The sequence below is a fragment of the Anolis sagrei genome, chromosome 1, assembly GCF_037176765.1.
Source record: "Anolis sagrei isolate rAnoSag1 chromosome 1, rAnoSag1.mat, whole genome shotgun sequence".
NCBI classification, from domain to species: Eukaryota; Metazoa; Chordata; class Lepidosauria; order Squamata; family Dactyloidae; genus Anolis; species Anolis sagrei.
In genome coordinates, this window is record NC_090021.1 from 588448 (window position 1) to 616397 (window position 27950).

General features: G+C 48.9%; 1 protein-coding gene across 1 annotated transcript in view; it reads left to right on the forward strand.

Moving 5' to 3' along the window:
- The window catches only part of SLC5A6 (solute carrier family 5 member 6), a 73028-nt gene extending 45719 nt beyond the window's left edge, over positions 1-27309 (forward strand). The window contains exons 9-16 of the mRNA XM_067469112.1: positions 3-91; positions 1640-1752; positions 1857-1924; positions 5569-5655; positions 5874-6049; positions 12219-12322; positions 13327-13448; positions 26329-27309. Of these exons, the coding sequence (XP_067325213.1) occupies positions 3-91; positions 1640-1752; positions 1857-1924; positions 5569-5655; positions 5874-6049; positions 12219-12322; positions 13327-13448; positions 26329-26508 (939 nt within the window). The 3' untranslated portion in view covers positions 26509-27309. The remainder of the gene's footprint in view (positions 1-2; positions 92-1639; positions 1753-1856; positions 1925-5568; positions 5656-5873; positions 6050-12218; positions 12323-13326; positions 13449-26328) is intronic.
- Positions 27310-27950: the final 641 nt, after the last annotated feature.

Consider the following 27950-nt stretch of genomic DNA (forward strand, 5'->3'; position numbering starts at 1 on the left):
AGATGGTGCTCTACTTCGTGATGGACGTCCTGCGGGAGGTGCCCGGCCTTCCCGGCCTCTTTGTGGCTTGCCTCTTCAGCGGCTCCTTGAGGTGAGCACTGACCCTCCCCCTTGTGTCACGAAAATATCGTTGCAGATTTGATCAATGTGGATTTAATGATATGTGGGAATGAATGGAAGGATGTATGGATGGAGTTAATAATTGTGGAGACACCAGTATAATACTAAGGCCTGCAATGGCTAACTACCTCCTTGCTGGACTGTAATTAAAAGTAGCTAATAAGAACTGAAAAATAAACTGTGATAAGAACTGGGACAGTGATAAGATAAATGGGTTGTTGTAGGTTTTTTCGGGCTATATGGCCATGGCCTAGAGGCATTCTCTCCTGACGTTTCGCCTGCATCTATGGCAAGCATCCTCAGAGGTAGTGAGGTCAGTTGGAACTAGGGAAAAGGGTTTATATATCTGTGGAATGACCAGGGTGAGAGAAAGGACTTCTGCCTACTGGGGCTAGCTGTGAATGTTTCAACTGACCACCTTGATTAGCATATAATGGCTTGACAGTGCCTGGAGCAAACTTTTGTTGAGAGGTGATTAGATGTCCCTGATTGTTTCTGACATGGTGGTTGTTGGAGTGGTCCAGTATTTCTGTGTTCTCCAATAATAAAATGCTGCGTCCAGGTTGGTTCCTCAGGTGCTCTGCTATGGTGGACTTCTCTGGTTGAAGTAGCCTGCCGTGCCTTTCATGTTCCTTAATTCGTGTTTGGGCAATGCTGCGTTTGGTGGTCCCTCTGGAGACTTCTTGTCCACAGCTGCATGGGATACAATGGTAGACTCCTGCAGAAGTGAGAGGATCCCTCTTGTCCTTTGCTGAACGGAGCATTCGTTGGATTTTCTTGGTGGGTCTGTAAGTGGTTTGTCTGTTGTGTTTCCTCATCAGCTCCCCTATGTGGTCAATTGAAACACTCACACCTAGCTCCAGCAGACAAGGGTTCTTTGTCCCACCCTGGTCATTCCACAGATATATAAAACCATTTTCCTAGTTCCAATAGACCCCACTACCTCCGAGGATGCTTGCCATAGATGCAGGCGAAATGTCAGGAGAGAATGCCTCTAGACCATGGCCATATGGCCCGAAAAACCTACAATAACCCAGTGATTCCAGCCATGAAAGCTTTCAACAATACAATAAGATAAATGTTTACAATGTTAAGAAGGAAGTCAACACATGCCTTGTGTTTGTCAACACCACTCAAGAAGATCAACATCTGGCCAGGAAACTGAGATGGATCCAAGATGGAAGACATCTATTATTAATTTACAACTTTAGGACGACACCAGCAGAATATTCCTATAAAAGACTCAATCTATTAATGCTCAAAGTGTGGCGGACCTGAGGAGTCTGTCCCACCCGCCATGCTCTGCTCCATGGGAAGGAGAGAGATGGTTGCATAGAATCTGTATGTCTCAATGTTTTTCTGTAATCTGATAGACCCTCTCACACTGGAAATGTTAATAAAAAGAACCTATGCTTCAAAGTTATTGAAAAGTCATGACATTTGCCCCCTTTGACTTCCTGGGGGGGGGGTCTTGACCTCCGCTGACCCTCCTCCCTTGTGTTTGTCCTCCCCCTTGCAGCACCATCTCCTCGGCCTTCAACTCCTTGGCGACGGTGACCATGGAGGACCTGATCCGTCCGCACGCAGGCAGCATCTCTGAGGGACGCGCCACCCTCTACTCCAAACTGCTGGGTGCGTTGGTTGGGGGTCAGGGGTCAGAGGTGGGAGGGGCCCCAGTGGGGTTTCCGTGTTGTCCTCTTTCCGTCCCCTTGACCCACCTCCGCTTCCCCTTCCAGCTCTGGCCTATGGCCTCCTCTGCCTGGGCATGGCCTACATCTCCTCCATGATGGGCCCCGTCCTGCAGGTAAGGCAGCAACTGCGACCCCAGAGAGGAGGAGGGGGGGGGGGCTCTTGAGCCTGGTTAGTGGCCGGAGGGTCACTCCCTCCTTCAACCAGGGAGGGGCAGACAAGAGAACCCAGCCTTCCCCTGGGGTTGGTCCTGCCCTGAAACCAAGCCAGTCAGGAAACAATGGGTTTGTATTTGGTATTGAGGAAAATAGACTCTGGGGACAAAACGCCGTTGAGGGGAGCAACTGTGTCTGATAGTATGGCTACCTAATTCTCATTCAACCTGAGTTTCCTATATTACATTACTATTCAGATTTTGTAAGTCAAACTGAATTATTTCTGATCCTGTTCGATTGCTCTGTTTTAATGATATTTCCTAGGCTATTATACATTTTCATCCACCTTGTTGAACCCATTACTCTTTAATCAGCTCGTATTTTTGGCCTCCCCCCCCCTCTTAGTTCTTTTGTTGCTTGATGCTTGTCTATTATTGTTATGTTTGTTTTATGTTTTTAAATTGCATTTTGTTGTTGCTCTGCTTTTAATTGTATGTTCCCTGCGCTTGGCCCCATGTGAGCCACCCCGAGTCCCTTCGGGGAGATGGAGGTGGGGGTAGAAAAATAAAGTTTTTCTTCCTCTTCTTCTTCCTCGTCTTCTTCCTCTTCCTCTTCCTCTTCCCCTTCCTCTTCCTCTTCCTCCTCTTCTTCTTCTTCCTCTTCTTCCTATTCTTCTTCCTCTTCTTCTTCTTCTTCCTCTTCTTCTTCTTCCTCTTCTTCCTCTTCTTCTTCCTCTTCCTCTTCTTCTTCCTCTTCTTCTTCCTCTTCCTCTTCTTCTTCTTCTTCCTCTTCTTCTTCCTCTTCCTCTTCTTCTTCCTCTTCTTCTTCCTCTTCCTCTTCCTCTTCCTCTTCTTCTTCGTCTTCTTCTTCCTCTTCTTCTTCTTCTTCTTCTTCTCTCCAAAAGTGCATTGGAAAAGCCAGGTTTTGAGATCCCTCTTGAAAATTTCTAAGGTGGGGGCCTTCCTAATCTTCCAACCAGGCTTCTTCTCCTTCATGCAAATGAGAGAGCAAAACATAAACCTTGAGTAAATAGCTGTTCCACCATAGCAAAGAGCATCGCAGTGAGAGCAGAGCAGCATCTCCTTCAGAGCAGCATATTGCTTCTCCTCCAAACTGTATTCCAAAATCCAAACAGTTATACCCCATCGGTTGTGGAAAAAACATGCTGGCTGACCTACATTACCAGCTGTAATAATAATAATAATAATAATAATAATAATAATAATAATAATAATAATAATCCTTTATTTATTATAAAGGTTGTACATAATAATTAACATCGTAAGGTTTTTCTTTAACATACACTTGATCCTGCTGCGACTTAGAGACTCTGGATAGGGATTACCAGTTGAATTACCAGTAAAGTGGACCATTGAAACTGCGTGTCACACCTCAGGGTAGAGTCACCTTGCTTAGGACACCAAAGAACGCACCAGCAGTAGTCTTTATGGTTTATTAAAGTAAAAAATAAACCCATCATAGAATCATAGAATCCTAGAATCAAAGAGTTGGAAGAGACCTCATGGGCCATCCAGTCCAACCCCATTCTGCCAAGAAGCAGGAATATGGCATTCAAATCACCCCTGACAGATGGCCATCCAGCCTCTGTTGAAAAGCTTCCAAAGAATGAGCCTCCACCACACTCCGGGGCAGAGAGTTCCACTGCTGAACGGCTCTCACAGTCAGGAAGTTCTTCCTCATGTTCAGAGCCGTTCAGCAGTGGAACTCTCTGCCCCAGAGTGTGGTGGAGGCTCCTTCTTTGGAAGCTTTGAAACAGAGGCTGGATGGCCATCTGTCAGGGGTGATTTGAATGCAATATTCCTGCTTCTTGGCAGAATGGGGTTGGACTGGATGGCCCAGGAGGTCTCTTCCAACTCTTTGATTCTAGGATTCTATGATGGTGCGTTCTTTGGTGTCCTAAGCAAGGTGACTACCCTGAGGTGTGACACGCAGTTTCAACTGGTCCACTTTACATCAGAATCATTGACACTATCACTCTGAGATTCCAGCTGAGTCACAACACTGTGTGCCTTGGCTGCAGTTTCCCTGGGGCTGCGCTGGTTTGTTTGTTTGTGTGTTTATTCATTTATTTTGGGCATTTGTATCCCTTCCTGTCTCAACCATCACAGAGGGACTCAGGGCGGCTGCCAACCAGCACAGCACAGTGCCAACAACAAAGTCAAATAAGCATAAATACACGTATCATAATAAAACAGATATAAAAATACATTTTAAAAACTAGTTCGCCGATTTAAGTCGTCATCCTCATTGTCCATTAAAGCAGTGTCTTTGCCAGCAAGTCAGTCTTTCCTGCGAACACTTGATCCCACAGGCAGGACTTCAATTTCTTTCGGGAGGTCATAAATGATGGAGCAGATCGGATCTTGTTAGGGAGAGAACTCCACGGCTGAGGGGCCACCACGGAGAAGGCCCTGTCTCTCTCATTCCCACCAACTGCAATTGTGATGGTGGAGGGACCGAGAGCAAGGCCTTTCCAGATAACCTTAATGTTCTAGAGCAGTGGTTCTCAACCTTCCTAATGTCGTGACCCCTTAATCCAGTTCCTCATGTTGTGGTGACCCCCAACCATCACATTGTTTTTCTTGCTACTTCACAACTGTGGTTTTGCTACTGTTATGAAGCATAATGTAAATATCTAATATGCAGGATGTATTTTCATTCACTGGACCAAATTTGGCAAAAATACCCAATACGCCCAAATTTGAACACTGGTGATGTTTGGTGAAGGATTGTTTTTGTCATTGGGGAGTTGTAGTTGCTGGGATTTATAGTTCACCTACAATCGCAGAGCATTCTGAACTCCACCAAGGATGGAAATGAACCAAACGAGGCACACAGGATTCCCACGACCAACAGAAAATACTGGAAGGGTTTGATGGGCATTGACCTTGAGTTTTGGAGTTGTAGTTCACCTACATTCCGAGAGCACTGTGGACTCAAACAAAGATGGATCTGGACCAAATTTGGCATGACAATCAATATGCCCAAATGTGATGTGAACTTTGCTGGAGTTTGGGGAAAATAGACCTTGACATTAGGAGTTGTAGTTAGTGGGATTTATAGTTCATCTGCAATCAAAGAGCATTCTGAACCCCACCAAGGTTAGAATTGGGCCAAACATCCCACATAGAACCCCCATGACCAACAGAAAATACTGTGTCTTTGGTGACCCCTCTGACACCCTCTTGCGACCCCTCCAGGGGTCCTGACCCCCAGGTTGAGAAACGCTGTCCTAGGTGGTTCGTAGAGGGAGATACATTCGGACGGGTAAACTGGGCCAGAACCATTAAGCATTGGGAATAATAGCTGGATTGCAGCCATGATGCTGGGGTTGTGTCTCCAAAGAGATGGGGGTATGAGGAAGGGGTTGGGAGGGATCTCCGCCCCTGGCTCTGCCCCACTGCATTGAGGGGAGCACCTTGTGTGCCCCCCCCCCCAGCACCTTCACCTTCCCATGCGGGCATTTTGTGGGTGTCCCTGGCACCAGACCTGGTTCTGCGGGCTCCCCGGCTCCCCATTTGTATGCGCTTCGTAAACAGAGACCCTCCCCGCCATGATCCTTTATTTTCTTTGCTTGTCTTAGGCGGCCATCAGCATTTTCGGCATGGTGGGGGGCCCACTCCTGGGTCTCTTCTGCCTAGGCATGTTCTTCCCATGTGCCAACTCCACGGTGAGTTAATATAATTTAATATCACCAATATCAATAATCATATATTATGTGAACACAATAGTATGTTTTAAGTGAGGGGTGGGTTGGCACTCCCCCTCCCCTCCCCTGAAGAGTGAGGGGGGCTTTGCCAAGGGATGCCGGGAAGGGCAAGGGGGTTCTGTGGGGCATGCGGACCCCCAAAGGCGTGACCCCGTGCTGCATTCCCTCTCTCCCCCCAGGGCGCCGTCTCCGGCCTGGCTGCAGGGCTGGCCATGGCCTTCTGGGTGGGCATCGGGGGCATTGTGGCCAACATGCAGGCTTCGGCCCCCACGGCCCCCGGCCTCCCTCCGCTCAACGGGAGCCTGACCACGCCCTCCATGGCCACGCTGATGACCTCCACCAGAGCCCCCGAGAGGTAAGGGGGGAACGGTAGGTGGGGGTGGGAGGTTGGGGGGCAAGCATGACCTCAAAGGACCAGCAGCAGTGGCGGGGGCAGGGGGGGTGTCAGTGAATGTGTTTGGTGGAATAACACTCTGTCGCATCACTTTTGTTCCTGGGTTGTCAGTGTCATTTCCTAATTGGTACTGTCATTTGCATAGCCTGGCTGGAGGGGCTATTCATTTATCGTGTCAGGAGCAATCAGACATTTGTATTACATTTTTTTGCAAGTTTGCAAGCTTGGTAGTGGATGAAATGTCCTTTGACCAGTCTCTGGCCCCTTGGAGTGCTTCTGGTGTTGCCGCAAGAAGGTCCTCCCTTGTGCATCATGTGGCAGGGCTCAGGGTGCATTGCAGCAGGTGGTCAGTGGTTGGCTCTTTTCCGCACTCGCATATCGTGGATTCCACTTTGTGGCCCCATTTCTTAAGATTGGCTCTGCATCTCGTGGTGCCAGAGCGCAGTCTGTTCAGCACCTTCCAAGTTGCCCAGTCTTCTGTGTGCCCAGGGGAGAGTCTCTCATCTGGTATCAGTTCTGGGTTTGAGCCTGCCACTTTTGGACTCTCGCTTGCTGAGGTGTTCCAGCGAGTGTCTCTGTAGATCTTAGAAAACTATTTCTTGATTTAAGTCGTTGACGTGCTGGCTGATACCTTAACAAGGGGATGGGCTGGAGATGTCTCTGCCTTGGTCCTTTCACTACTGGCTGCTACTTCCTGGCGGATGTCAGGTGGTGCAATACCGGCTAAACAGTGTCATTTCTCCAGTGGTGTGGGGTGCAGACACCCTGTGATAATGCGGCAAGTCTCATTAAGAGCCATATCTACTATTTTAGCGTGGTGAGGTGTGCTCCACACTGGGCATGCGTACTCAGCAGCAGAGTAGCATAGCGCAAGGGCAGATGTCTTCACTGTGTCTGGTTGTGACCCCCAGGTTGTGCCAGTCAGCTTTCGTATGATATTGTTTCTAGCGCCCACTTTTTGTTTGATGTTCAGGCAGTGCTTCTTGTAGGTCAGAGCACGGTCCAGAGTGACTCCTCCCAGGTATGTTGGGGTGCTGCAATGCTCCAGTGGGATCCCTTCCCAGGTAATAATCCTCAGTGCTCTGGATGCTTGTCTGTTCTTGAGATGAAAACCACATGTCTGTGTTTTAGATGGATTAGGGATCAGCTGGTTTTCCCTGTAATAGGCAGTAAGAGCACCTAGAGCTTCGGAGAGCTTCTGTTCAACCATCTCAAAGCTCCCTGCTTGAGTGGTGATGGCACGATCATCAGCATAGATAAAACTCTTTGTCCCTTCTGGCAGTGGCTGGTAGTTTGTGGCTGGTGAGATGTGCTCCACACTGGGCACACATACTCAGCAGCAGAGTAGCACAGCGCAAGGGCAGATGTCTTCACTGTGTTGTGATCCTCAGGTTGTGCCAGTCAGCTTTCCCTGCCCCCCCCCCCCCCCCCCCGCACACAAACTAATACTGGACTTTGACCTCCTTGCTTGGCTTTGGACCAAAGGAAGAAGGACCATCGCAGTGGTGGCTCAAATTGTGCCAGGCGACATTCATTTTGTAATGAGGATGGACCCTAGGACCCTTGTGTTTGGGGGGGGGGGGGGGGGAGGGCAGGCAGTACACAGCAGTGAATGCAAAACCAGGGTTAAAGGGGAAGCGGAGCAGAACGACACCCGAGCCTTCCCCACAGCACAGCGACCTTTGGCAGAGCCAGGATTGCGTGGTCAGCAGGTCATTGAAGGGGACAGCAGGGGGGGTCCTGCGGCCGGAGCGCCCCAAAGATCCTCTCACCCTGTGTTGGGCGGTCTTCCTCTGGATGTTCTTGGCCTCCAACTCCCATTGGGCAGAATAGGATGCCTGGGAGCTACAGTCTGACCCGGCCTTGCCCACACTGACCACTCTCCCCTCTTTGGTTCCTGGCTTGACTACCAACACCTGCCTGTTCCTGCTCTGAAAGGGTTATTTCCTGTTTCCTGGCACCATCTTGACTTTGGAAGTAGTTACTCTTTTTTCTATTTTATTTACATACATTAACAACTTACAGTGTAAACAAAACACAAAACAACAATTTTACAAACACAGAACCACACCACCAAGACCTGAATGGTTGATTTATATATTTTAGAAATATATAAATCAACCATTAATCAAATGTCATATCCAAAATTCCTGACCAATAAGGTTATATTATATTATAATATTTATTATATGTATATAATAATAATAACAATAATAATAATAATAATATAATACTATTGGTTCTCATTCATATTTATATTATAATAATAATAATAATAATAATAATAATAATAATAATAATAATAATTGTGATTGTTTCCCATTCTCACACTCTAAAGCATATTTAATTTTAAAAAAGTAGTTTTTCTACTCCAGAAACTTTGTTTTTTGGGCCACAAACTACGTTGAATGGGCAGAAACTCCTTAAATGTGGTACATACAGCAGGATTGTCAGAGTGCGACAGAAGCTTGGAAGCTAGGAAGAACGGGCACTTTGAGACTTCAGTAAAAGCAAACATTTAGCTTTACTGAGTTGAGCAAATACACAGCACACATTCGCATTTACTTCCAACCAAACAGGCAGGAACAAGACAAAAGACACACCGAAGTCAGAAGGACGGAACGAAGCCTTATCTCTGGATCCTCCCTATGGGTTCCAGGCACACTCAGGGTCACATCTTCACAGTTCGTTGACTATTTAACCCTTTCAGTGTCAATACACTCTTTGCTAATGCAATCAGGTTACATTCACAGGCATTGCACAAAATTACATTTGAGCATTCACAATACACTAATCGTACATTAACAAGGATGAAGACCTTCCCACACACAAAAATATATTTTTTGCAGTTTAATAAGCATTTCCCATTAATGTTTTTATTGTAGAACCAGATAGGAAATAATGACATTGAGAACCCAGGAACAAAAAATGTGTTTACATGGTGTTATAGGATTCAATTTGGTTCAAATCTGGGGAGAGTGCAGATGAGCTCCTATCTGTCAGTTCCAGCTCCCCATGCGGGGACATGAGAGAAGCCTCCCACAAGAGTGGTGATGCATCCAGGCAATGTCTCCTGGGCAACATCCTTGCAGACAGCCAACTCTCTCACACCAGAAGTGACTTGCAGTTTCTCAAGTTTATTTATTTATTTATGTATTGTTTGGACTTCTATGCGGTCACTCCCTTCCCTGGGGCTCGGAGCGGCTTACAAGGATGGCTAAAATCTAATACAATTTAAAAGCAATTTAAAACAATTTAAAAACAGCAATATCAATCATTAAAAGCCTGTCGAAACAGGTATGTCTGACATGCCTTGCGGAAAGCTGATAAGTCCCACAAGGCACAAACTTCAGGTGGCAGAGTATTCCAGAGCGATGGTGCCACTGCTGTGAAGGCTCTGCGTCTGGTTGCTGTTAGACGCAAAGTCTTGACACTGGGGACTTCCAATAGATCTTGGTCCTCAGAACGGAGGGATCTTGACAAGAGAGATATTGACAGAGAGATATTGACTCTAAGCTGGAATGTGTCCAGAGGAGGGCGGCTAAAATGATCAAGGGTCTGGAGAACAAGCCCTATGAGGAGCGGCTTAAGGAGCTGGGCATGTTTAGCCTGAAGAAGAGAAGACTGAGAGGAGACATGATAGCCATGTATAAATATGTGAGAGGAAGCCACAGGGAGGAGGGAGCAGATCAAGGGTCTGGAGAACAAGCCCTATGAGGAGCGGCTTAAGGAGCTGGGCATGTTTAGCCGGAAGAAGAGAAGGATGAGAGGAGATACGATAGCCATGTATAAATATGTGAGAGGAAGCCACAGGGAGGAGGAGGGAGCAAGCTTCCTTTCTGCTTCCCTGGAGACTAGGACGCAAGGGAGCCATGGCTTCAAACTACAAGAGAGGAGATTCCACCTGAACATGAGGAAGAACTTCCTGACTGGGAGAGCCGTTCAGCAGTGGAACTCTCTGCCCCAGAGGGAGTGTGGTGGAGGCTCCTTCTTTGGAAGCTTTTAAGCAGAGGCTGGGTGGCCATCTGTCAGGGGTGCTTTGAATGCAATCTTCCTGCTTCTTGGCAGAATGGGGTTGGACTGGATGATGGCCCACCAGGTCTCTCCCAACTCTAGGATTCTAGGATTCTATGACTCTATCTCTGGGGTTGGGAGGGGGTGAGGCGGTCCCTCAGGAACATCGGCCCCAGACCATGCAAGGCCTTCAAGGTGAGTCCCATCCCTTTGAAAGTGATCCGGTGCTCAATTGGTAGTAAGATTGGTGTGATGTGGCATCTCATCAGAATTCCCGCAAGAAGCCGAGCAGCTGCATTTTGCACCAACTTGAGCTTCCGGATCACCGACAGAGGACGGCCAATGTAGAGGGTGTTACAGTAGTCCAGTCTGGAGATGACCGTGGCCAGGATCACCGTAGCGAGGTCGTCCCTGGACAGGGAGGGGGCCAGCCGTCTAGCCTGCCGCAGGTGAGAGAAAGAAGGCGGTTCTGCTCACGGCGGAGAGAGACCTGGGCCTCCATCCTCAGCAGAGGGTCCAAAGGGACTCCCAGACTCTTGACCAACGAGGATGGGCGTAAGGCCTCGCCATCCAGGGTAGGCAGCTGGACATCCCCACTGCCCGGTCGACCCAGCCACAGGATCTCCGTCTTTGCCGGATTCACCCTCAACCTGCTGGCACGCAGCCACCCAGTCACGGCCTCAATGAGGCACGGATGGAAACAATTGGGGACAGAGTCCGGCCGGCCTTCCATCTTCAGCACCAGCTGAGTGTCATCGGCATACTGATAACACTCAAGCCCAAAACCTCGAACCAGCTGAGCAAGTGGTCGCATAGAGATGTAAAACAAGAGAGGGGAGAGAATGACCCCCTGAGGAACCCCACAAAATAGAGGGGGGGGGGGACCTCTCAGAGACCAGGCCTCCCATCTCCACTCGCTCTCCACGGTTGTGAAGGAAGGAGGGGAGCCAATTCAAAGCAGTTTAAAGTTGCTCCTGACATGGAGAAAAAAGTCGTATTTCTTGCCTTTTAGGCAATACTAGATGGCTTGCAATACAATTGAAAGACTATGCAAAAAAAAAAAAAACCCTGATGATAAAATATTAAAATAAGATAAATGAAGTTAAAATTGTATTGTTGAAGACCTTCATGGCTGGAATCACTAGGTTCTTGTGGGTTTTTTCGGGCTATATGGCCATGGTCTAGAGGCATTCTCTCCTGACGTTTCGCCTGCATCTATGGCAAGCATCCTCAGAGGGAGTGAGGTCTGTTGGAAATAGGAAAAAGGGTTTATATATCTGTGGAAGGACCAGGGTGGGACAAAGGACTCTTGTCTGCTGGGGCTAGGTGTGAATGTTTCAGCTGATCACCTTCATTAGCATGTGAAGGCCTGGCTGAGCCTGGGAAAATCTTTTGTTGAGGGGAGTTAAGCTGTGCTTGGTTGTCAAGGGCTTTCATGGCTGGAATCACTCAGTTCTTGTGGGTTTTTTTGGGCTATGGAGCCATGTTCTAGAGGCATTTCTCCTGACGTTTCGCCTGCATCTATGGCAAGCATCCTCAGAGGTAGTGAGGTCTGTTGGAAGTAGGAAAAATGGGTTTATATATCTGTGGAATGACCAGGGTGGGGCAAGGAGCTCTTCCCTGCTGCAGCTAGGTGTGAATGTTTCAGCTGATCACCTTCATTAGCATTTGAAGGCCTGGCTGAGCCTGGGAAAATCTCTTGCTGGGAGGTGTTAATCTATGCCTGGTTGTTTCCTCTCTGTTGTTTAGCTGTTGTAATTTTAGAGTTTTTTAATACTGGGAGCCAGATTTTGTTCATTTTCATGGTCTCCTCCTTTCTGTTGAAATTGTGCAAAGTTAAAATTGATTTTAAAGGCCTTCAGTGTGTTTGTGAGTCCTAGTGTGGCCCTCAGGTGAGCCTGTGACAACGTCCAGGGGCTGAGAGAGTGCAGCCCACTCAGGATTGCCCAGCGGGGTTTCATGGCCGGTTGGGGGGCTGAGCCAGGGCCCCACCTCCTTAAAGAGGGGCCCAGAGACCCCAAAGGAGTGTGGGAGGGTCTGGCCTTGGGGGTGACCTTGGGGTCAAGGGGTGGCTGACCCTTCCTTCCTCCCTCCCTCCCTCTCTCGCTGGCTGCAGGCTGACGGGGCTGCGCAAGTTCTACAACCTGTCCTACCTGTGGTACAGCGCACACAACTCCACCACCGTCATCGTCGTGGGGCTCCTGGTCAGCCTCATCACAGGTCAGTCGGGCATCTCTTCAAGGCCCCCCCACAAGGCCCCCTGGGTCATCTCCTTTGGGGGAAGGAGGGGGGGAAGGGACCCCACTTTGCTCTGGCCCCATTGATCTTGCATTCAAACAGGCCTGGGCAGACTTAAGCCCTCCCTCTGAATGTTTTGGACTCCAACTCCCATCATTCCTAACCACCTCAAGTCCTTTCCCTTAATAATAATAATAATAATAATAATAATAATAATAATAATCTTTATTTATACCCCGCTACCATCTCCCAAGGGACTCGGTGCGGCTTACACGAGGCTGAACCCATAATACAACAATACAAGCAATTTAAAAACAACAAAACAATAAAACAATAACATATAACATAGTTATTTCTCTTCGGCTGCCTAAGCAGAAAGGAATGGGAAAAGGAAAGGACCTGAGGTGGTTAGGAATGATGGGAGTTGGAGTCCAAAACACCTGGAGGGAAAGAGGGAAGGAGGGCCCAAGTTGGCCCAGGCCTCCATTAGAGCCAGGGAGGAAAGTGGGTTGCTGTGAATTTTCCAGGCTGTATAGCCAATGTGTTCCAGCAGCATTCTCCCCTGACCTTTTGCCTGCATCTATGGCTAATGGCATCCTCAGAGGTTCTGTTGGCCGTGAAGCAAGTGGAGTGTGTGTGTGTATCTAGTAAATAAATTAAAAACAACATACACAGAGAGGCAAAGAGTCAGTGCCTTTAATGCAGCGGGATGACAATGGCACACAAACAGAACACAGGTAGAGGCTTCTCCTTTCATCTCCGGCTTTCTGGAGGCGGTGCTCAACTCCAGCCATGAGGAGGCGCTCTTGTTCCATTTCCAAGCCATGGACCCTGTTGTCTGTAGGCACCTCCTGGTTGGGTTGCCAGCATGGCTGCACGGGCGCCTTCATGACCTAGTCCACCTGTGTGGGGCTGACCCCCTTCCCACTCCTTCTCCTAATCTGACCCACCTCCCTCTCTCCCTCCCTCCCTCCCTCGATGGCCAGGCCCCATGCGGGGGGAGGACGTCAACCCGCGGACCATCTTCCCCGTCCTGCCGCGGCTGCTCTGCTGCCTCCCGGAGAAGTACCGCCAGAAGCTGCGCTGCGGAGTCCCCGACCTGGCCCAGGTGAGGAGGGGGCGGCACGAGGGGGGAGCCAAGGACTCATAGGGGAAAGGGTCTCCCAAGGAGGAGGGAGGGGGCTTCTTTGCCATTGGGAATCCCATAGCCTATGGGAAATAAGCGCACTGAAACCGTATTGAAATATGGATCTCTGTGAACATGTGGAGACCGCCTTTTGAACACCACTAGTCAAGAAAAGCATGGCCTTGTTAGAAGTCAGCCCTTGGATCAAGCGAGAGTCAGAAGCATCGATGTAATGGCACACAGGTAACTCAGCTGTTAGACTGAAGGACCACGTCTTTAAACTGCCAGGGACAAAGGCATGCCAATGCATAAAAATATATTGGGTTAGCAGAGGAGGGTTGTTTCTTTGAAGTTGCAGTTGCCCCGAAACATGCACCCAAGAGACAAAACAAAGGGGTCTTCTTTGAAAAATAACACCTCAGGTTCACGAACAAACTTTTTGTATGTGCGAGGGTTGAATGAAAAGTAATGCCTCCACCTTCGTAACTCCTCAACAGATCACAGTACTGGGATGCGGCAGGTTCTGGCTTGTTCAGTCGACTCTCCTCTACAGTTCCATTTTGGCAGGAAGCCTTAGCATTGAATAGTTGTGTTGTTAAAGTGAAAAGTAATGCCTCCACCTTCGTAACTCCTCAACAGATGGCAGTACTAGGATGCAGCAGGTACTGGCTTGTTCAGTAGACTCTCCTCTACAGTTCCATTTTGGTGGGGAGCCTTAGCATTGAATGGTTGTGTTGTTAAAGTGAAAAGTAATGCCTCCACCTCTGTAACTCCTCAACAGATGGCAGTACTGGGTTGCGGCATGTACTGGCTTGTTCAGTAGACTCTCCTCTACAGTTCTATTTGGGAGGGAAGCCTTAGCATTGAATGGTTGTGTTGCTAAAATGCGAAGTATGGAACCCTGCGCAGACGGTCAGTCAATGTGACTTAAGCAATGTGCAGTCATTGAAGGTGTCACCCCAAAGGAGATTCCTCAGGGAATGCAAGCTGTTGATGGTGATTGTGTTGATGTAAGTACTGTGCGTTGTTGGACAAATAAGTTTAAAGATGTTGCGGTGACACCTTCTGCTGTCAAGAATTCAATGACTGCACGTTGCTTAAGTCGCATTGACCGATTGTCTGCGCAGGAGAGTCTACTGAACAAGGCAGTACCTGCTGCATACCTGTACTGCCATCTGTTGAGGAATTACGAAGGTGGAGGCATTACTTTTCATTCAACCTTCGTAGATAAGATGTAGTTTCTTCTCTGTGTGGAGTACACAGGGCTTGATACTTAATCAGTTGTCCGTAGTCTTTAAGGATAGCTGTACTCACTGAAGTCCACAAGCCACTCTTCTCTCCTAAAGAGTCCAAACAGCAACGTGCACCCACCTCCACTGAATACAAAATGGCAAAGGCTTCTCCTTTCATTTCCGGCTTCTGGAGGTAGTGCTCATCTCTGGCTCTGCGGGAGGCACTCTTCTCCATTTCCAAACTGAGGATCCTGCATTGCCCATAGACACTTCCTGGTCGTGTGGCCGGCATGACTGTTTGGAGTGTGTCTGTCTTTTCCTGCCGAAGCAATACCTATGGATCTAATCACATTTGCATGTTTTTGAAAACTGCTAGGTTGGCAGGAGCTAGGGCTAACAGCGGGAGCTCATCTTGTCCTACGGATTCAAACTGCCGAGCTTGAGGTCAGCAGTTCAGCAGCACAAGGGTTCAACCCATTGCGCCACCGTGACCCCAAAGGCAACTTCATGGGAGTGAAGGAAGGAGAGCAGATGCCCTCTGGGGTGCCCTTTGCACCCCCTCCTTGCAGTGGGGCGGCCGGGACACTCTGTCCAAGATCCTCTTTATTTCTCGTGTCCTTTGTGGGGCAAGGGCTGGTGCCAAGGATATCATCCTGAGCTTTTGGATAATACAAAACAATGGGGTGTGTTTTGAAATAACAGGGAACGCCTTGCCCGGCTAGTTGGGGTCGGGAGGCACGTTGGAGAGCTTTGCAGGGAAGCGGAGAGAGTTCATAGAATCATAGAATCCTAGAATCAAAGAGTGGGAAGAGACCTCCTGGGCCCTCATCCAGTCCAACCCCATTCTGCCAAGAAGCAGGAATATTGCATCCAAAGCACCCCTGACAGATGGCCATCCAGCCCCTGTTTAAAAACCTCCAAAGAAGGAGCCTCCACCACACTCCCTCTGGAGCAGAGAGTTCCACTGCTGAACGGCTCTCACAGTCAGGAAGTTCTTCCTCATGTTCAGGTGGAATCTCCTCTCTTGTAGTTTGAAGCCATGGTTCCCTTGCGTCCTAGTCTCCAGGGAAGCAGAAAGGAAGCTTGCTCCCTCCTCCTCCCTGTGACTTCCTCTCACATATTTATACATGGCTTTCATCATATCTCCTCTCAGCCTTCTCTTCTTCAGGCTAAACATGCCCAGTTCCTTAAGCCGCTCCTCATAGGGCTTGTTCTCCAGACCCTTGATCATTTTAGTCGCCCTCCTCTGAATCATAGAATCATAGAATCATAGAATCAAAGAGTTGGAAGAGACCTCATGGGCCATCCAGTCCAACCCCCTGCCAAGAAGCAGGAATATTGCATTCAAATCACCCCTGACAGATGGCCATCCAGCCTCTGTTTAAAAGCTTCCAAAGAAGGAGCCTCCACCACACTCCGGGGCAGAGAGTTCCACTGCTGAACGGCTCTCACAGTCAGGAAGTTCTTCCTCATGTTCAGATGGAATCTCCTCTCCTGTAGTTTGAAGCCATTGTTCCGCGTCCTAGTCTCCAAGGAAGCAGAAAACAAGCTTGCTCCCTCCTCCTCCCTGTGGCTTCCTCTCACATCTTTATACATGGCTATCATATCTCCTCTCAGCCTTCTCTTCTTCAGGCTAAACATGCCCAGTTCCCTAAGCCGCTCCTCATAGGGCTTGTTCTCCAGACCCTTGATCATTTTAGTCGCCCTCCTCTGGACACATTCCAGCTTAGATCTGTCAATGGCAAAACATCTTTCATCCAAGATCTAATCTTGGAGGAACGGGCAGATCTGGCGTGCATTACAGAGACCTGGCTGGATGAAGCTGGAGGAGTTAATTTGACCCAGCTTTGTCCGCCAGGATTCTCTGTACAGCACCAGTCGAGACCTGGAGGGCGGGGAGGCGGAGTTGCGGTGGTCTATAAAAATTCTATCCCTCTGACCAGAGGCCCCATTCCACAGTCAACCAATTTCGAGTGTGTCCACCTGAGGGTGGGCGACCGGGACAGAATAGGGATTCTGTTAGCGTACCGCCCACCTCGCTGCACTACGGTCTCCCTACCTGAGCTAGCGGGGGTGGTCTCGAGCCTGGCATTGGAGTCTCAACGGCTTCTTGTGCTGGGGGACTTCAATGTACATGCCGAGACTTCCCTAGGAGGAGCGGCTCAGGACTTCATGTCATCCATGGCAACCATGGGGCTGTCCCAACAAGTATCTGGCCCCACCCACTGTGCGGGACACACATTAGATTTGGTTTTCTGTCAGGGATGGGAGCAAGGTGGCGGTGTTGAGGAGTTATCCACCTCTCCGTTGCCATGGACCGACCACTATCTGGTCAGATTTAGACTCACCACACCTTCCAACCTCTGCAGAGGTGGGGGACCCATTAAGATGGTCCGCCCCAGGAGGCTTATGGATCCGAACGGATTCCTGACGGCTCTTGGGGATTTTCCTGCCACCTCGGTTGGTGATTCTGTTGAAGCCCTGGTGTCTCTCTGGAATGGGGAGATGACTAGGGCCATAAACACGATTGCTCCGGAACGTCCCCTCTCAAGTAGCCGAGCTAAACCAGCACCTTGGTTCAACGAGGAGCTGGCAGCGATGAAGCGAAGGAAGAGGAGACTAGAGCGCGTGTGGCGTTCGGACCCGAGCGAGTTAAATCGAACACGGTTTGTTGCCCTATTAAGGGCATATGCCGTGGCAATAAAGGCGGCAAAGAAAGCTTTCTTTGCGGCCAATATTGCGTCCGCAAAGAACCGTCCGGCGGAGTTGTTTCGAGTTGTCAGAGGGCTATTGAACCCCACCACTCCGGATGGGAACCCTGACAACTCGACGGCCCGCTGTGAAGCATTTGCTCGGTTCTTTGCGGACAAAGTCGCTTTGATCCGCTCTGGCCTGGATACCACGTTAACGGCAGTCTCTGAGGATGTAACACGAGCATCTGCTTGTCCGATTTTGATGGATTCATTTCAATTGGTGAAACCCGAGGATGTGGACAAGATACTTGGAGGAATGAGAGCTACCACATGCATCCTAGACCCCTGCCCATCCTGGCTTCTAAAGGAGGCCAGAGGGGGATTGGCCGAGTGGGTGGAGGTGGTGGTTAATGCCTCCCTTCGGGAAGGCAAAATTCCAGCCAGCCTAAAACAAGCTGTAATAAAACCGCTGTTGAAAAAACCATCACTAGACCCCACTCAATTCGTCAACTATCGGCCTGTTTCCAATCTTCCCTTTTTGAGCAAAGTCCTGGAACGTGTGGTGGCCTCACAACTCCAGGTATTCTTGGTAGACACTGATTATCTGGATCCGGCACAGTCTGGCTTTAGGCCGGGACACGGTACCGAGACAGCCCTGGTCGCCTTAGTGGATGATCTCCGCAGAGAGCTCGACAGGGGGAGTGTGTCCCTGTTGGTCCTGCTGGATCTCTCAGCGGCCTTCGATACCGTCGACCACGGTATCCTTCTGGGACGCCTCGCGGGAATGGGCCTTGGTGGCACTGTTTTACAGTGGCTCGGGTCCTTCCTAGAGGGTCGTACCCAGAAGGTGTTGATGGGGGATAGCTGCTCGTCCTCACAACCTTTGTCTTGTGGGGTCCCGCAGGGTTCAATACTGTCCCCCATGTTGTTTAACATCTACATGAAGCCGTTGGGAGAGATCATCCGGAGTTTCGGGGTGCGGTGTTATCTGTACGCAGATGATGTCCAACTCTGTCACTCCTTTCCACCTACTTCTAAGGAGGCTGTTCAGGTCCTGAACCGGTGCTTGGCTGCTGTGTCGGACTGGATGAGGGTGAACAAATTGAAGTTGAATCCAGACAAGACAGAGGCACTCCTGGTCAGTCGAAAGGCCGAACGGGGCATAGGGTTACAGCCTGTGTTGGACGGGGTTACACTCCCCCTGAAGACGCAGGTTCGCAGCTTGGGTGTGACCCTGGATTCATCGCTGAGCCTGGAGCCTCAGGTCTCAGCGGTGGCCAGGGGAGCATTTGCACAGCTTCGGCTCGTGCGCCAGCTGCGCCCGTACCTCGGGAAGTCGGACTTGGCCACGGTAGTCCACGCTCTGGTCACATCCCGCATAGATTACTGCAACGCGCTCTACGTGGGGCTGCCCTTGAAGACTGCCCGGAAGCTCCAGATGGTCCAGCGCTCGGCAGCCAGGTTGCTAACAGGAGCAGCTCTCAGGGAGCATACCACTCCTCTGTTGAGCCAGCTCCACTGGCTGCCAATTCCCTACCGGGCACAATTCAAGGTGCTGGCATTAGCCTACAAAGCCCTAAACGGTTCCGGCCCCACCTACCTCTCCGAACGCATCTCCTCCTATGAACCGACACGGACATTAAGATCGTCCGGGGAGGCCCTGCTCTCGGTTCCGCCTGCGTCACAGGCACGGTTGGCGGGAACGAGAGACAGGGCCTTCTCGGTGGTGGCCCCTCGGTTATGGAATGCCCTACCAAGCGACATCAGACAGGCCCCTTCGTTGCTGGCATTTAGGAAGAAGCTCAAAACCTGGCTTTTTGAGCAAGCGTTTGGCTAATCAGCGCAATTGTACACAGAATGACGGTAAACTGAACATAGGAACGGTATAAGGATATGAGACTGGATCTTGGTTGCGATCGAGGCACTGTATGAATGGTTGTGTGTTTGTTATTGGGTATGCTGTGTTTTAATTGTTATTGTTGTGGTAATTAATATTGTGTAAACCGCATTGAGTCACCTATTATAGGTTGAGAAACGCGGTATAGAAATAAAGCAAATAAATAAAATAAATAAATTAGAGTCAATATCTCTCTTCAATTGTGGCGCCCAGAATTGGACACAATATTCCAGGTGTGGTCTAACCAAGGCAGAATAGAGGGGTAGCATTACTTCCTTAGATCTAGACACTAGGCTCCTCTTGATGCAGGCCAAAATCCCATTGGCTTTTTTTGCCGCCACGTCACATTGTTGGCTCATGTTTAACTTGTTGTCCACGAGGACTCCAAGATCTTTTTCACATGTACTGCTCTCGAGCCAGGCGTCACCCATTCTGTATCTTTGCATTTCGTTTTTTCTGCCAAAGTGGAGTATCTTGCATTTGTCACTGTTGAACTTCATTTTGTTAGTTTTGGCCCATCTCTCTAATCTGTCAAGATCGTTTTGAGTCCTGCTCCTGTCCTCTGGACTATTGGCTATCCCTCCCAATTTGGTGTCGTCTGCAAACTTGATGATCATGCCTTCTAGCCCTTCATCTAAGTCATTAATAAAGATGTTGAACAGGACCGGGCCCAGGACGGAACCCTGCGGCACTCCACTCGTCACTTCTTTCCAAGAGGAAGAGGAAGCATTAGTGAGCACTCTCTGTGTTCGTCCACTTAACCAATTACAGATCCACCTCACCGTAGTTTTGCCTAGCCCACATTGGACAAGTTTCCTTGCCAGAAGGTCATGGGGGACCTTGTCGAAGGCCTTACTGAAATCCAGGTACGCTACATCCACGGCATTCCCCGCATCTACCCAGCTTGTAGCTCTATCGAAGAAAGAGATCAGATTAGTCTGACATGACTTGTTTTTGATAAATCCATGTTGACTATTAGCGATGACTGCATTTGTTTCTAAGTGTTTGCAGACCGCTTCCTTAACAATCTTTTCCAGAATCTTGCCCGGTATCGACGTGAGGCTGACCGGACATGGGTCATTGTTTGGGTCGTCCTTTTTTCCCTTCTTGAAGATTGGGACCACATTGGCCCTCCTCCAATCTGCTGGAACTTCTCCCGTTCTCCAAGAACTCTCAAAGATGGTTGCCAATGGTTCCGAAATGACTTCCGCTAGTTCCTTCAATACTCTTCTAGGGTGTAGTTGATCTGGCCCTGGGGACTTGAACTCATTAAGAGCGGCCAGGTATTCCTGAACGACTTCTTTCCCAATTTGGGGTTGGATGTCCTCCAAACCCTCATCCACTCCATCTTGCTGAGGTTGAAGACTCTCTTTTTGTGAGAAGACCGAGGCAAAGAAGGCATTAAGTAGTTCTGCCTTTTCCCTATCCCCTGTCAGCATTGCCCCATCTTCTCCTCGAAGAGGTCCTATCGCCTCCTTGTTTTTCCTTTTTCTACTGACATAAGAATAGAAGCCCTTTTTATTGTTTTTAATGTCCCTGGCAAGTCTGAGCTCGTTTTTTGCTTTAGCCTTGCGGACCTTTTCCCTACAGGTGTTGGCTATTTGTTTGAATTCTTCTTTGGTGATTTCTCCCTTTTTCCACTTCTTGTGCATGTCTCTTTTGTGTCTTAGCACAGTTAGAAGTTCTTTGGACATCCATTCTGGCTTCTTTGCACTTGTCCTATTTTTTCTCTTTGTTGGCACAGTTTGCAATTGCGCCTTGAGTATTTCACTCTTGAGAAATTCCCATCCATCCGTAACTCCCTTGTCTTTTAGTATCTGTGTCCACGGAATGCTGCTCAGCGTTTCCTTCATTTTTTGGAAATCAGCTCTCCTAAAGTCCAAAATGCGGGTTTGACTTGTCTTAGTTTCGGCCTTCCTTTGTACCTCAAATTGCAGGAGCACATGGTCACTTGCCCCTAAGGATCCTACCACTTCGACCGCGTCGATCAGGTCCTCCGCATTTGTTAAGATGAGATCAAGAGTAGTCAATCCCCTTGTTGCTTCTTCTACCTTCTGGACCATGAAATTGTCTGCAAGGCAAGCGAGGAATTTGTTGGACCTTGTACTCTTGGCCGAGTTTGTTTTCCAGCAAATATCGGGATAGTTGAAATCGCCCATGACTACTACATCTCTTCTCTGTGCCTGTTTGGTCAACTGTTGGCAGAAGACTTCATCAAGTTCTTCCTCCTGGCTTGGGGGTCTGTAGTAGACGCCTACAACGACATCTTTTTGAGTCCCAGTTCCCTTGATTCTTATCCAGATGATTTCAAGCTGGTTTCCCAGATTGCTGTCTTGAATCTCTTCTGTAGCATAAGAGTTTTTGACATATAAGGCTACTCCGCCTCCTCTCCCCTTTGTTCAGTCTCTGTGAAAGAGGTTATACCCCTCGATATCTACATTCCAGCGATAGGAGTCATCCCACCAGGTTTCAGTGATCCCTATGATATCATATTTGTGGTGTTGTGCTAAAAGTTGGAGTTCGTCTTGTTTATTTCCCATGCTCTGTGCATTAGTGTAAAGACATGTGAGCCCCTGAGATCTTCCCCTGAGCTGTTTAATTGGGATTATTGTGCTTTGGGTACTTGGTCCTTGTTGTGTTTGTGCAGCCCTCCGTTTAGCCTTCTGGCGATTCCCAGATAATGTGGGTAAAGTAGTGTTCGCAAGGCTGTTGTCCCCCTCCCCCGGTGGACCTAGTTTAAAGTGCGTCTAATGAGGTTTGCGAGTCTGTGAGCAAAAAGGTGTTTTCCTACTTGTGTGAGATGCACCCCATCCCTTGCCAGTAGGCCATCCTCCTGGAAAAGCAGGCCATGGTCGAGGAAGCCAAAGCGTTCCTCCTGACACCATTTTCTAAGCCAGTCATTGACCTGTACTATTTTTCTGGCTCTTGTGGGTCTGTGTCTTACAACAGGGAGGAGGGATGAAAAGACCACCTGTACATTACATTCTTTTAGCTTTGCTCCTAGAGCTCGAAAATCATTTGTGATCTTTTGAAACGTATGCCTTGCAGTATCATTGGTTCCTACATGAATCAACATGAGGGGAGGACGGTGAAAGGGCTTGAGGAGCCTGGTGAGCCTCTGAGTGATATGGTGTATTTTTGCCCCCGGTAGGCAGCATATTTCTCGAGCCATCCCATCTGGTCTGGAAATGACAGCTTCCGTTCCTCTAAGGAGGGAGTCGCCTACTACCAAGACCTGTTTACTTTTGGGAATGACAGGGCCCCTTTTGTGCATTGTAGTGTGTAGGTCTCCAGAAAAGTGATCCTGTTGGTGTGAATTGTGTAGGTGAAAAGTGTTGTCCTCCTCCTCGACATCCCCGGTGCATTCGTCAAGGACAATCCATTGAGATTCGTCCAAGAGCCTATGGTTCTCCTGTATGTGTTCCTGTTGCACTCTGGACACATTCCAGCTTAGAGTCAAGATCTCTCTTGAATTGTGGTGCCCAGAATTGGACACAATATTCTAGATGTGGTCTAACCAAAGCGGAATAGAGCATGGGGAGCGTGACTTCCTTAGATCTAGACACTAGGCTCCTCTTGATGCCTGAGGCCAAAATCCCATTGGCTTTTTTTGCCGCCACATCACATTCCTGGCTCATGTTCCCCTTCCTCCCCACGAGGACTCCAAGATCTTTTTCACACGTACTGCTCTCGAGCCAGGCCTCATCATCCCCCATTCTGTCTCTTTGCATTTCGTTTTTCCTGCCAAAGTGGAGTCTTTTGCATTTGCCACTGTTGAACTTCATTGTGTTAGTTTTGGTTCATGTTTCCACTTGTCCCTTGGTGTTTCTCTGGCCGCAGGTGCCCTTTCCCCCAGAAAGGAAGGCCAGGCTCATCTGCTGGCAGAACTACATGCAAATGCAACGGAGCCGGAGGGTGTCAAAGGTCAGCGTGGCACCCTCCGTGGCAATCAGAATGAGAAGGCTGTCAATGAGTGCCAGCTGGGCCGCGATCGAGGGCACGGGCGGGCGCCGTTTCTGATGAGCCATCGCTTCGTATATGACTCAGGATTGCCATATAATTGGACCTTTGAGCAAATGATTAAAAATAGTCAGAAGAGCCCTTTAGAAACGCACGCTCTGGAAATATCCAGAGAGGACACATCATTGCGCGGGAGTGGTGTGCCGTGTGCAGCCTTGCAATGGAAGTCGATGTCAATAAGCCTCGTCCGCACCAAACAGAAAGGGACTCCGTTCCACATCTGCAAAAACAACCATCGCTTTCCTTCGGGAAAACCATCTTACCGTGCAAAAAAGATACAGGGATGGTCCCTGAGTTGGGGCATGGTGCCAGGAAAGGGACTTCTGCAGCCAAGGTCTCACTTGAACCACAATGGCATCATATTAGGGGAATCCTGGGAATTGCAGTTTTGCAAAGTCCAGGGCCTACTCTTGCACTGCAGAGCCAGTGCTGCTTGGCACTCCTTCCGCTGTGCTGTGCAATTGTGGGAGTTGTCCTTTCACACATCTTTATCCTTGTGAGTTTTGACACCCCTTCCGCTGCCACGGCTCAGTGCTGTGCAACTGGGGGAGTTGTCCTTTCACACATGGGTTGCTGTGAGTTTTCTGGCCTGTCTGGCCATGTTCCAGCAGCATTCTCTCCTGACATTTCACCTGCATCTGTGGCTAAAGGCATCCTCAGAGGTTTGTTCAGAGGTCTGTTGGGAATGAGATAAGTGGCATGTATGTGTATATATATATATATATATATATATATATATATATATATCTGTGGAATGATGTCTAGGGAGAGAGAAAGAACCTTTGTCTGCTTTGAAGCAAGTGCGAATGTTGCAATTAGCCACCGTGATTAGCATTGAGGAGCCTTGCAGCTGCAGGCAAATACTCCCACGGATGGACTTTGCAGCTGCCGGGCTACCCAATGCTAATCAAGCTTATTGTCGAAGGCTTTCATGGCCGGAATCACTGGGTTGTTGTAGTTTTTTTCGGGCTATATGGCCATGTTCTAGAGGCATTCTCTCCTGACATTTCGCCTGCATCTATGGCAAGCATCCTCAGAGGGAGTGAGGTCTGTTGGAAATGGGTTTATACATCTGGAATGACCAGGGTGGGACAAAGGACTCTTGTCTGCTGGAGCTAGGTGTAAATGTTTCAACTGACCACCTTGATTAGCATTTGATAGCCTGGCAGTGCCTGGAGCAATCTTTTGTTGAGAGGTGATTAGATGTGCCTGATTGTTTCCTCTCTGTTGTTTTGCTGTTGTAATTTTAGAGTTTTTTGATACTGGTCACCAGATTTTGTTCATTTTCATGGTTTCCTCCTTTCTGTTGAAATTGTCCACATGCCTCTTGTGGATTTCAGTGGCCTCTCTGTGCAGTCTGACATGGTGGTTGTGAGAGGGAAAACAATCTGGGACATCTAATCACCTCTCAACAAATGATTGCCCCAGGCACTGCCAGGCCATCAAATGCCAATCAATGTGGTCAGTTGAAACATTCACACCTAGCTCCAGCAGACAAGAGTCCTTTGCCCCACCCTGGTCATTCCATAGATATATAAACCCAATTTTCCTAGTTCCAACAGACCTCTCTATTTCTGAGGATGCTTGCCATAGATGCAGGCGAAACGTCAGGAGAGAATGCCTCTAGAACATGGCCATATAGCCCGAAAAAACCTACAACAACCCACTAATCAAGCTTGCTAATTGCAACATCCACACTTGCTTCAAACAGAGAAGGGTTCTTTCTCCCACCCTGGACATTATTCCATAGGTATGTATGTGTGTGTGAATATCTCTGTGTGTATACACACACACACAACACATGCACATATTTACACACACTAGGCATGGTTAGGTTCAGTCGGAATCTTCGTAATTCAGAATAAATTCGGAAAGATTTGCTTTTTGAAGCGATTTCGAAGTTTTTAAGGAAACCGGAAGTCCCTTTGCCCTTCCGAAGCCTTTTCCGCCATTTCTGTTACGAAGCAGTAAGTGAGTCGGAAACGATTCAGCTTTTCCCTGCTTCTGGTCCCTGGCCTCGTCTCAAGCCAGAGAAGCCGTTTTAAACCAGAGTGGATGAGTTTCCTCCCTTTGCTTCTCCCTTTCTTTTCGTTTTTTAAAATAATCTTTATTTGAAATTTTCAATTAATGACAGAATTTTTTAAAAGAGAAAAAAGAGAGAGAGAGAAAAGTGTTTTGGAAAAAAAGGAGAAAAAATAATGTATAAAATTTCTAATAGGAAAAGAAAAAAATATATAGAAAAAATAAATATATAGAAAAGAGAAGAAAGGAAAAACAAAAAAAAAATCTAGAACATAAGAATGATAGAAAGAGAGATATTTTGACTCCCTGGTATCTTCCAGAGGACTTTTCACCTTTTCATTTCTTCTCCTCCTTCTCCTCCTTCTTATTTGCTACTTTCCTCCTCTTCTTGCAGACTTTCTCTTTATTTTCCCCAATCTTATCTACTAAATCAAAATCTTCTTATTTTTTGTTTTGTTTTAAATATTCAGTAACTTTTTTTCCAATCTGTTTCTTTCATTTTTATTCCTTTATTCTTTGACATGAGGAAAGTGAGTCTGTCCATGTTTCTGATCTCTGGAGAACTTTCAGTGAAACAGGAAATAACACTTTCAAACCATTAAGGAAAGATTCGGAAGTCTCGGAAGTTTCGAAAAGTTTTGAACATTTTTTTCTGTGAAAATGGGAATTGACTTTGGAATCGAACCACCAGTGCCCCCTACATCCGAAATGAGTTTTGAACCATTTTTTAAAATCAAATAAGCCTAACACACGCTCCACTTGCCTCATTGCCAACTCCTCTGAGGATGCCATTAGCCACAGATGCAGGCGAAATGTCAGGAGAGAATGCTACTAGAACAAGAGCCATCCAGCAACCCAGTGATTCCAGCCATGAAAGCCTTCAACAACATGTCTTTATCCAAACTGCACCTGAATGGGTCTCTGTGGGATGTGTGTGTATGTGGGGTGTGTGTGTGTGTGTGTCTGGAGCGCCCTGACCTCTGACCCTTCCTCCCCAGGATGAGGGCTCCCCGCCTCCCCCCTCACTGACCGCAGAGAAGACCAGCAACGGGATGCTGAACGGCCTTCCGGAGGGTCTTCCGATGGGAGACGGCGCTGAGGAAGAAGACCCCTGCGAGGAGGGCTTCGTCCGAGAGGAAGGGGCCCACGCCTTCGTCCTCAGGGAGACCTCCCTCTGACCTGGACCGAGGGATGGACAGGTGGATGGATGGACAGATGGAAGAAAGTGGGGGATACCTTATGGGGTCTCTCTGGTCTGGGAAAGAAGGAGCCCCTTCTGTGCCAAAGGGTCTCTGTGCCAAAGGAGCCCCTCCTCGCATTTGCAAGGGGGGTCCTCTGACCGCGGGGGTCTAGCCCTTCCGGCTGGCCCTCTGCGCAGACTTATTCTGGGGCCAATCAAGAGGTGCGCCTCTTCTCTCCTTCCTCTCCCCCCAAAGCAAGCGCCAAGCACAAGAGTCCCCTCCCTGCCCCATCTCATCTGTCTCAGGTGTGCTTATATTGGGGGAAGGGAAGGGGGGTCACCAAAGAAGCCATGTGACCTCCTCGTGGGGTCACCCTGCTGCTGTCCTTGCAGGCCTGAATCTCTGTCAGGCGGAATGATCCCGGCAAGCGCTGGATCCGCCCCACAGGCGCCCCTCTTGCCTCTCACGTGGGGCACTCGGAGGGCATCCAAACACAGGGATGAGGGTGCTGCAGGGTTGTGTATTTGTGTGGGGACATTCCCAACTCTGAGCCATTCCCTTTCCATCTGGAGTAAAGAGGACCCCAACCTTAACCCTTCCCCTTAGGAGGAGGGGGAGGGCTCGTTATTTTGGGGGGGCAAGTGTTTGTGTGTGTGTGTCTCCCCACACACGCTCGTTTTTGTATCCCTCGTTCCGTGTCTGCGAGAAGTCGTTCTATTTTCCTTGTTCCTTGTCTTTTCAATGCTCAGCGGACGGTTTTCTTTGCCGCTGTCAGTAAAAATGGTTCTTGTTGATGCCGATGGGGTTTGTGTGTGTGTGTGGGGGGGGGGGGGGGGGAGTCCTCTGAAGTGTGTGTTTCGCCTGCAGAATCTCAGCCCTCTCTCCCTCCTTCCAGGTGTTTCGGACTTAAGTCAGTTTACTTACTTACTTACTTAGGCGATCCCTCATTGGACGAGTAAGATGGTCTTCCATCATGGGTTTCCTTGTGGGTCCGTATGTGGCTGTGGAGCCCTATTCTTGACCTGCATCTTCTTCCGCAGTGAGGAGGGCATTGGATTCCAGGTGGAAGGCGGTCCCGGTTGGGGTTGGCTTGACGCGCTTTCCTCCTGGCACGTTTCTCTCTTTCACCCTCCACTCGTGCCTCCTCAAATTCTGCAGCACTGCTGGTCACAGCTGTCCTCCAGCTGGAGCGCTCAAGGGCCAGGGCTTCCCAGTTCTCAGTGTCTATGCCAGAGTTTTTAAGGTTGGCTTTGAGCCCGTCTTTCAATCTCTTTTCCTGTCCACCAACGTTCCGCTTTCCGTTCTTAAGTTCGGAGTAGAGCAACTGCTTTGGGAGACGGTGGTCAGGCATCCGGACAACGTGGCCGGTCCAGCGGAGTTGATGTTGGAGGACCATCGCTTCAATGCTGGTGGTCTTTGCTTCTTCCAGCATGCTGACG